The sequence below is a fragment of the Furipterus horrens genome, unplaced genomic scaffold (assembly GCF_987537825.1).
Source record: "Furipterus horrens unplaced genomic scaffold, mFurHor1.1.pri manual_scaffold_11, whole genome shotgun sequence".
In the NCBI taxonomy this organism is placed as follows: Eukaryota; Metazoa; Chordata; class Mammalia; order Chiroptera; family Furipteridae; genus Furipterus; species Furipterus horrens.
The window spans coordinates 64,338,581-64,347,840 of record NW_028327181.1 but is presented as its reverse complement, the minus strand read 5'-3'; the positions used below and the strand labels follow the sequence as shown (position 1 = coordinate 64,347,840).

At 42.3% G+C, this 9,260-nt stretch overlaps 1 protein-coding gene across 1 annotated transcript; it reads right to left on the bottom strand.

The window, feature by feature from the left end:
- Positions 1–6,755: 6,755 nt before the first annotated feature.
- Positions 6,756–8,580, bottom strand: LOC149998035 (C-C motif chemokine 3-like). Its single transcript, XM_090290650.1, has 3 exons — positions 8,367–8,580; positions 7,644–7,749; positions 6,756–7,225 (listed from the first exon to the last, which is right to left on the bottom strand). The coding sequence occupies exons 1-3, from the start codon at positions 8,431–8,433 to the stop codon at positions 7,126–7,128; spliced, it is 273 nt and encodes a 90-aa protein (XP_090146776.1). The 5' UTR covers positions 8,434–8,580; the 3' UTR covers positions 6,756–7,125.
- Between the last annotated feature and the right edge of the window lie 680 nt (positions 8,581–9,260).

The window sequence follows — 9,260 nt, the reverse complement described above, 5'->3', positions numbered from 1 at the left end:
AAGTCCTTATTCTTAAAAAAGCTTGACTTCTTTAAAAAGTACAAAGATGCTCGTGAAGGAATGTCTTGCTTTTTCATTCAAGTAAATTGCTGATTTTATTTTAGGGACTATAAATTGTCGTTTAATTTATAACATATTAATTCAGCTTTGGAGTTCCAGGATGCTATCTCTGTTGTAAGCCACGTGTCATTACAGTGGCATGCCTTATCTTTTCTCGGTCTTTCCTCACTTCTCCAGTTTTCCTAAATGTTCCCTTTCATCCCTTTCCATCATATTACTGATGTTCAAGAAAATAGCCAACACAATGGCCAGAAGTCCAAGGATTACTTTTAAATAAATGAAAGCACCTCTGTTATTAAAAAGGTTATAACATAGTACAAAGATAAAATACTTGTTGAAAACATAACATTTATAAATTATTATTTGTTGATGGATTTGGTTCAGTATCTAGAGAGAAGATTAAGCACAACCATTCAACATTGCCTTAAATCACTGTGTATTCTTTGGTTTCTTAGAGAAGACAGTCAATAGAAAACATAATTTCAAATAGGATACGTATAGTAAAGGTGAAATGATTCAAATAAATACAAATTAAATATGGAAGGCTCCCAAGTTTGGTTAGTGGGAGGTGGTGCTTAGACCCATAAGAGAGGTAAATGGAGTTGTGGGTACCATTCTTCCCAGGTTCCTGCTCCCCAATCTATGGATGGATTTGGCTCTTTCTGGACCCCCTCAGATTCAGCTCCAGGTTCCTAATGTACTCTTTTTTTTTTTTTTAATTTTATTTTTTGGTTATTCAATTACAGTTGTCCCATTTTTCCCCCATTGCTCCCCCCTCCCAGCCCATCCCTTCTCCCACAATTATATCCCTCCCCGTTGTCCATGTCCATGAGTCATTCATATACGTTCCTTGACTAGACCCTTCCCTTACTTATCCCCCTTCTCTCCCTCCCCCTCCCCCCTACTGACTACTATTCTAGTCTTTGCCTATTCTAATGTACTCTTGGACCCAGCCATCACTGGGGTTGGCACAGACTAGCCAACCTCTTTTAGTTTGGAAACTATGGAGAAGGGCAGAAAGATCAAAAAGGACATAGTCAGCAGGGAAAATTCTGGGCCCATGGTGGCCCCTCCATCTCTCTTTCTGACTTGGCATCTCAGGGTCTGTTGCTTTCTCAGGAATCAGCACCATGTCTGAGCCAATTTCCCTGAATATCTCGTGGGGATCTCCTCATACAATTTCCTGCCTCCTGTCACTTCCTCTCTTCTCTTCTTCTGCATTTGGCCAGCTTCTCCTGACCCCTTGCTGGCTCTGGACTGACTCAGAAGACACCCAAAGGTCTTTTCTGTACCTGTGACGGTTCCAGAGATCTGGGTATTCTGAGGATGGGGCCCAATCCACTCCCTGTACCCATGGGGGTTGATCCCGTCCGTGGGGTTTCCCAGTTTATTGTCCAGGAATGGGCAAGTGGATGGCCCTTACACAACGCTAGTCTTAGAGCACTGACTTCTGGCTTCATAAGAGTCTGCTAAAAAATATTGAGGGATCTTCCGGGGGGTGCGAGGGATGCAGCAAGAGGCTAGGGAGTCAACACCAACTGTGGGAGAAGGCATAGCAAGTGACCGAGTCATTTAAAGCAAAAAAAAAGAAAAAGCTTTTCTCTGCCCTCCAAAAGATCAGAAGGACCGAGACATAACATTTCTTAAAGTTGGGGAGCTCGAATGAACTGGGACATGTGTTATTTTTCTAGAAACTCCCCCCCCCCTTCTCCCTCTCCTTCTCTCTCTCTCTCGCTCCCATTATGTTCTTACTCTTTAAAGAACTTAACTCACTAAAATGTCTTATCTGGTCTCCCATCTTTTTGGGGAGGAAAATTCACTTACCCCATTATATCACAACATAACAGATATCAAACTGGGATATCTCTTATGTCACACACACAAAAAATAGGGATTTTGGAAATAGCTAACGTAAATCTAAGCTTACCTGCATCAGTGAGAAATAAATAGGCCCAGAGTACACCTCTTGCCAAATATTTCATGAATTCAACTTCAACTGCCTTATCTATAAAGTGGAACTAACTTCTGCTCTCTCTCTCTCTCTCTGAACCACTTGGTAGAATCTGATAGTTTAGACTCTTTTGAAAGAGAGACCAGAGTGATTCAAATCCCCATGTTGAGTGCTGTATTTTCACTCAGGTAATGATCTTTGTCATCGGGGCATGTTTGATATAATTTCACCTGGGGCCAGAAAAGGTGGCATCTGGAAAAGGCAGCGTGCATGACAGGCTCCCATGGTATTGCAGAGGTCTGGGAGCAGAGGCACATGATGAGTCTCAAATACCTCTGTGCTGGGCAACCAGGGGATTCTGAGCTTGAGCATCGGCACAGCTAAGTAAAGACTTGGGCACTTGCAGCTGACACTTTCTTCTTGGCTTCAAGCCACTACCCCTTCTTTTACAGAAAGCGCCATGGTTTTGGAAGACAGAAACTGGGGGGTGACTGAATGTAGGGGACAATTTTAATTACAGTGTTTGTGTCATGCTGTGAATTGCACAACTCAGGGGTAATTAACACCCTTTGACTAACACAAGGGGGTTCAGAGTAGTATCTGCAAGAATAGGTCAATTTCTCCACGGGTTGTGAGCCCTTGTGAGGAAACTATTTCCTCAGCTCATTGAGGTTGTTCTGAAGAAATTATTTCCCTAGTTAGTGGGTGACCAGGAGTTGGTATTGCCACACATCTCTCTGCAAGGACAGCTGTATCTGAACTATGAACTATGGGCCGACTATTTCTCCTTACCATAGAGCAGGTGGTGCTGATGTTTCTTCACAATTGCTCTGACCATACAGATGTGCTATAAATGATGATGTCGCATGCAGTTCAAGTCATGAACAACCCTCGCCATTAGGGCTGGAAGGTCCAGCTCTAAGCTGGTTTCCTCAGTCATATGTCTGGTGCCTGAGCTTGGATGGTTGAAGGTTGGCTCAGCTGAAGTTGTCAACTGGTCTGGTCTACATGTGGGCCTTCCAGGATGGCAGTCTTAGGGCTCAAAGACAAGTGTTCCTGGTGAACAAGATGGAAGCTGTGTGGCCTTTTATGACCTAGACACAGAAGTCGCATCACATCTTTTCCATCATAATCTATTGATTAAAGCAGCCACAAGCCTACATTCAAGGAGAGGGGACCTAGACCCCACATCTTCGTGAAAGGCATGTTGATAAAATTGTGACCATGTTTTAAAATCACTATAGTATCATTTTATCGTAAATATTTGTATTAGTTTCTTATTGCTGCAGTAACAAATCACCACAAATTTAGTGTCTTAATTTTCTTATGGTTCTGGAGGTCAGAAGGCTGCCATGGGTCTCACTGGGTTAGTACCAAGGTGTCTGCTGAGCTGCATTACTTTTTGGAGGCTCTAAGGCAGAATCCATTTTCCAGTCTTTTTTGGCTTCTAGAGGCTGCCCACCTTCCTGGGCTGCACCAACCTTGTGATTACATTGGACGTACTCAGATGATCCAGTATAATCTCTCCATCTCAAGATCAGTTGGTTAGCAGTCTTCATTCCTCCTTGCTGTGTAGCGTAACGTATTCACTGGTTCCAGGGATTAGCACGCGGACATCTTTGTCAGGGGTGGGGCAGGGCATTATTCTGCCTATTGCAATATTTTAGACTATTTCTTAAAAATAAGGAGAAAAAAATACAATCACAGCACCATGGCTAGTTTTTCATCTGGATGTCCTCTTCAGTGAAATGGTTGTTCATGATTTATCCCTATTTTTGAATTGGATTTTTAATTTGTTTTCACTGCTGAGTTTTGAGTTCTTTATATATTCCAAATACAAATCCTCTGTCAAGTATGTGATCTGCAGATATTTTCTCCCATTCTCTACCTTGTCTTTTCATCTTCTTGACAGGGTACTTTGAAGAGCTAAAGTTTTAAGTTTTTATGAAGTCCAATTTATCAATTTTTCATTTTATGGATTATGATTTTGATGTCAAATCTGAGAACTCTAGGTCCTTAAGCTTTTCTCCAGTGCTTTTTTTTTTCCCTAGAAGCTTTATAGTTTCATGTTTTATATTTAAATCCACGGTCCATTCTGAGTTAATTTGGGGGTAAGGTGTGAGGTTAAGATCATGAGTTTTTGTTGTTTTTGTTTGTTTGTTTGTTTATGGATGTGCAGTTTCTCCAGCACCATTTGTTAAAAAGGCTATTCTTCCTCCTTTATTTCTTCCATAAATGTTTGGTAGAATTTGCTTATGAAACCAACAAGGTATGAAGATTGTTTTGCAAAGAATTTTAATTATTGATTTAATTCCTTAATAGAAACTGGACCGTGCATATTTTCCATATACTCTTGTTACATAGTCTTCTTGTATCAGTGAATGTTTTTCCTGACAAGGGAGAAAAGAGACTATACTCCAAAGGAATAGCAAAATTTAGCATTTAGCCCTGGCTGGTGTGGCTCAGTGGGTTGAGTGCCAGGGCGCCTGTGAACTAAAGGGTCGCAGGTTTGATTTCCAGTCAGGGCACATGCGTGGGTTGTGTACCAGGTTCCCAGCTGGGGGCGTGCAATAGACACCAATCAGTGTTTCTCCCACATATGATGTTTCTCTCCCTCTCTTTCTCCTTCCCTCCCCTTCTCTCTAGAAATGAATAACTAAAATCTTAAAAAAGAAATTTAACATTTACCAGCCTGAGCTGGGGGGTGTACCTTGGGTTTGGTTTTTAAGGTGCTTAATCAAGGAAGCTAGAACATAAGACTGGATAAGAGAGAGCATATTGACTTGGGGGTATTCTGTTTGGATGAAGGTTGTAACTTCCTGACAAGGATCCCATGGGTTGGTGCAAACTTGCTGCCAGGAAAGCTCTGAAGCCTGGAGAAAGCCATGGCTCATGTTGAATGAAGTTAAAATGCCCAAACTGCCAGGGCAGATAGAAAAGGAAGGGATGAAAAAGTTCATGGAAGCAGGCATGCTGGAGTGAATATACTATGTGAGGCTGGAAGACCCACCAAATTATGTTCCCTGGGGAGGCCCAGAGAACAAACTATTCACCAAAGCCATCAGGATTCACTGGGAAGATGGGCACCAGGATCTCTCAAATGCTCAGCAGTATCTCTCTTCCATAGACTAGGGCTAATGATAGGAGTGGTTGTCACAAAAGTTGGCCCATTTATAGCAATGGGGATGATGCCTTTCCTCCTTGAACCTTCAAAATCCTATCTGTCATCAGTTTTGTAAAAATGTTAGTCATTATCTCTTCAGATACATCTGCTGTCTCATTCTCTCTGGGTTTCCAATTAACTACATGACAGATACCCTATTCTATCCTCTACATTCTCTTACTCTCTTGTATTTTCTATTCTTCTGTTTGATTTTGATGGATTTTAATGTTACCAACATTTCTTCAGTTGTTTTTAATCTACTGTGAATTTTTATTTCAGTCATTGCATTTTTCAGTCCTGGAATTTGTTTCTGACTTTTACAAATCTGTCATAATACTCATGATAGTTTTCGGTCCCTTGCCAACAAGTTCAAGCTCCTTTTGTCAGGCATTTGTTGCATTGGCATCTGGGATTATGTCGAAAAGCATTTCAGGGTTTGACATTTTCGAGACCACACAGGTGTCTCATGCTGGCCTCAAAGCCTGATTCACTTCTAATTTACCTTTCCTCCTAAAGCATCAGCGCAAACAGAGGATGATTTGTTAAGGTCCCTTCACATGAGCAGCCCTGGACTTTTTGTTTCCCTCCAGCCCATCAAGGCTGTGAAAGGTTCAGCTCACCTCAACCACGTCTTCTGAATTGCAAACAGTCTAGAAGAGGCTTCTAATGCCAAGCCCACGTCTATGGATCCATCCTCTTTGGGACCTTGAACCAACAAGTCCTTACTCCTTGCTTACCTGGGTAGGCTCTCCCTTGTCAGCGAATTGTGCATTCCTAATAAATCTGTTTCAAGTGGAACATGGGCACATTGAGAGACTGTTTCCTAGTGTTTAATTGAGAGTTTGGGACTTGCTTTGGTCTGCAGTTTTGACACCTGGGGCAAGTTTCCTAAGCTTACTGAAGTTGTTCCCTCATGTGTCAAAGGGGAATAATCAGAGAATATCCAACACAATGATGTTTTGAAGACTAGACAATGCATGTAAATCCCTAAACTGTTAGTCTTTTTTTTTTTTTAAATCCTCACCTGAGAACATGCTTATTGATTTTAGAGAGAGGGGAAGGGAGGGAGAGAGGGAGAGAAACATTGATATGAGAGAGAAACACTGGTTGACTTTCACACATGCCTGAAGAGAGGACAAAACCTGCAACCCAGGTATGTGCCCTGACCAAGAATCGAACTGGCAGCCTTTTGGTTTATGGGATGATGCTCTAACCAGCTGAACCACACTGGCCGGGGCAGTCTTCATTCTTAAGGAAACGGAATTTATGAAAATGCATAAATATGCAGGATAGAATGCCTTGTTTTGGTGTTTTTTAAGTGGCAGATTTCCCTGGTGCATATAAATATGCATTTGTTTTAAATACTTTGCTTCTTTTTCAGCCTTTGAGCGATGTGTCAGTGGCACAAAGTCTGGCGTCATTGGAATAACACTCACCCCCTTCCTCTTCCCTTCCCTTCCTACTTGGATGCCCCTAATCATTCCATCTCATTCCTTCTAGCCAATGAAACTGATTTATCAGGGGAAACAAAACAAAGAATAGCCAGAAGTCCAATGTTTGCTTAAGAAAACAAAAAGAATCTTTATTATTCAGGCAACTTTAACAGAATGAAGGACTCATACAAACACAATAAGCATCTGTTGATGGGTTTGGTACAATGTCTACCCAGAGACAGGAGCACAATCACTCACCATCACCCTGAACATTGACATGAGTCAACCCCTGTATGATTGACTAGGAAAGAATTTGGGGATAAGAGGGTGTTGTAGAGATTTCTCAGAGAAAGCATCAAATGAATAAAACAATTTACAATATTTAAGTACCTTACTAAGTTAAAGAAAGTTTTCAGGATGTAGTTAATGGAGGGGGAAGGACTCATAGGACAGAGAACTTCTGGGGTGGCAGGGACATTCCCCTAGCTTGCATCCCTGCTGCCACTTGGAGCAATGAACTAATGGGCTTTGGGGGTCTCCTCCATGCCCTGGATGTAGTCCTGAACCCAGGCATCACTGGGATGGACACAGACCTCCCAGCCACGTTTGGTGAGAAAGCTATAGGGAAGACAGAAGTATTATAGAGAAGATGAGTAAGGACATGCTTGACCACCTATGGCCCCTTCATATTCATCCCTGTGGGCAGCTCAGGGCTAGTCCACCTCATTAAGGACTCATTCCCCAAACCTCAGAGACCTCTGAGTGATTCGTGCAGATAACCTAAGGTCACCTCCTTTCTGCCGTCCCTTTCTCTCCTCTCTTCCCTCTGCTTCTGGGCATACCTTCCCTGGCTCCTGGCAAGCCCCATTTCACATCAGTGGTCTCTTTCTTTGTCCGGCATGCACAGAAGTCCCCCAGAGGGCTGCGCTTTCCCAGGACGGCTCCTTATCCACCAGCTGATGCACTTGTGAACTGTTCCCCACTCAGACTCCTGTGTCCTGTGTCATCCCAGGGATGGACAAGGAGACTGACTTACATAATACCATCTTGGGTGCAATGGCTGCTGGTCTTAAAATAGGAAACCACCGAGTTGCGGGGGATCTTCCGGGATATGAAGCTCATGCAGCAGGTGTAAGTCTTTTCTGTGGGGAACAAGGACAACAGGGTTGCTAAGGAGCCCAGGCGAGCCCAAGAGGATCAGGAAGAAGTAAAGAGACAGCACAGCTCAGCGATGAGGCTTGGGGGGAAAGGAAACTAGAAATAATTTAGCTTTTTTGTTTGTTTTTCATTAGTCTTGTCTTTGGTTTTGTCTCTTCATTTTGGTCTCTATCTTAAACTTCAGGGAACCAAACTCTAGAGAGTCTACTCCATTTTCCTAAATCTCTTTTGGGATAATTTCTTTTTTAATCCATGAAATCATAAGATAACTAGGTAAAAGTAGGAACAATTCTTACAACTCTTGGGAAGAGTTACGGTGGTTTTAAAACTTACCAGCCCCAGTAGGATCTAAATAGACCTTGATTCTACCTCATGTTAATAATCCAGTAAACTTTAATGATTTCATCCAAAAACAGTAGTATAAAACCTCTCTTAACTCCCATCCTGCAGCCCAGATCAATAGATTTTATATTAATCCTCCTGAAGAAAATAACAGTGTTATTTTGAAACCCTATTCAAGGTTCTCTAACTTCCCATGGGGGTTCTCAGGCCAGAGTGTGAGAAGCAACTGCTGTTAAGGGAAAGTAGACAACAAACTCACCTTCTTCAAAGGAGCAGAGGACCCCGGTGCAGAGGAGGACAAGGATGGTCGCCCCAAGGACCTTCATGATGCTGGGCAGGCAGAGGAGTGTGGGCAGAACAAGATGGGGCTTTGGAAACCACTGCTGCTAGCCTTCTGGGATCTGCACTATCTTTCCTCCTTTTATAGGCATCCTGGGGCAGTGGGAACTTAGAAATTAGCAGTGTCTAAGCCAGAAATTTTACATAGAGTGGTGTCATGTGACTTATATAACCCAGGGTTGCCTATGGTTGCTACAGAAGTTTAAGGCACACACAAGAATGGTTCAATTGCTAATTTATAATAACTGGAATGCCTATGAGGAAGTTGTTTTTCTAGATAAGTGACCAGGAATTGGCACCACCCAGCGATCATGCTTAGCTGTTTCCTCTTCATGTGACATATCTCTCTGAGTGAGGGATCACAGCCTTTTTCATAGAGCAGAGTGCTCTGATGGACTTCCACAACTGTTCTGACCATATAAATGTGACATGTGAAATAATGCCACTGAGTCTCAAGCAGTATAAGCCACATCATAGATGGAAAATACAGAATTGAGAAGCCTAGAGGTTCAAGAACAGTCAAAGTAAGGATTAGCCTTCCAGTGGTTGGTCTATTTATCAAATATTTACCATAGACCTACAATAGTGTCTGGATATAACACTGGATGTGGTCAACAGTCTTAAAAATGTCCATACTCTTTGAACTGGAAACTCTACTTCTTATTATCTATCCCATGGAAATAACCTCACAAATGTGGAACATATTAAGGACAATGTTGTTTGATGCAGCTTATCTGTAATCAGGTAGTTGACAGCAAACTACACACTCTACAGTCTTGGAATGATACAGTAAACCCCCTGATGGACCATTAGC

Coding starts and splice junctions, on each gene's coding strand:
- LOC149998035 (XM_090290650.1), bottom strand. CDS start 8,433: ATGAAGGTCCTTGGGGCGACCATCCTTGTCCTCCTCTGCACCGGGGTC. Junction 7,750..8,366: donor CCTCTGCTCCTTTGAAGAAG/GTGAGTTTGTTG, acceptor TGTTCCCCACAG/AAAAGACTTACACCTGCTGC. Junction 7,226..7,643: donor TGCACCCAAGATGGTATTAT/GTAAGTCAGTCT, acceptor TCTTCCCTATAG/CTTTCTCACCAAACGTGGCT.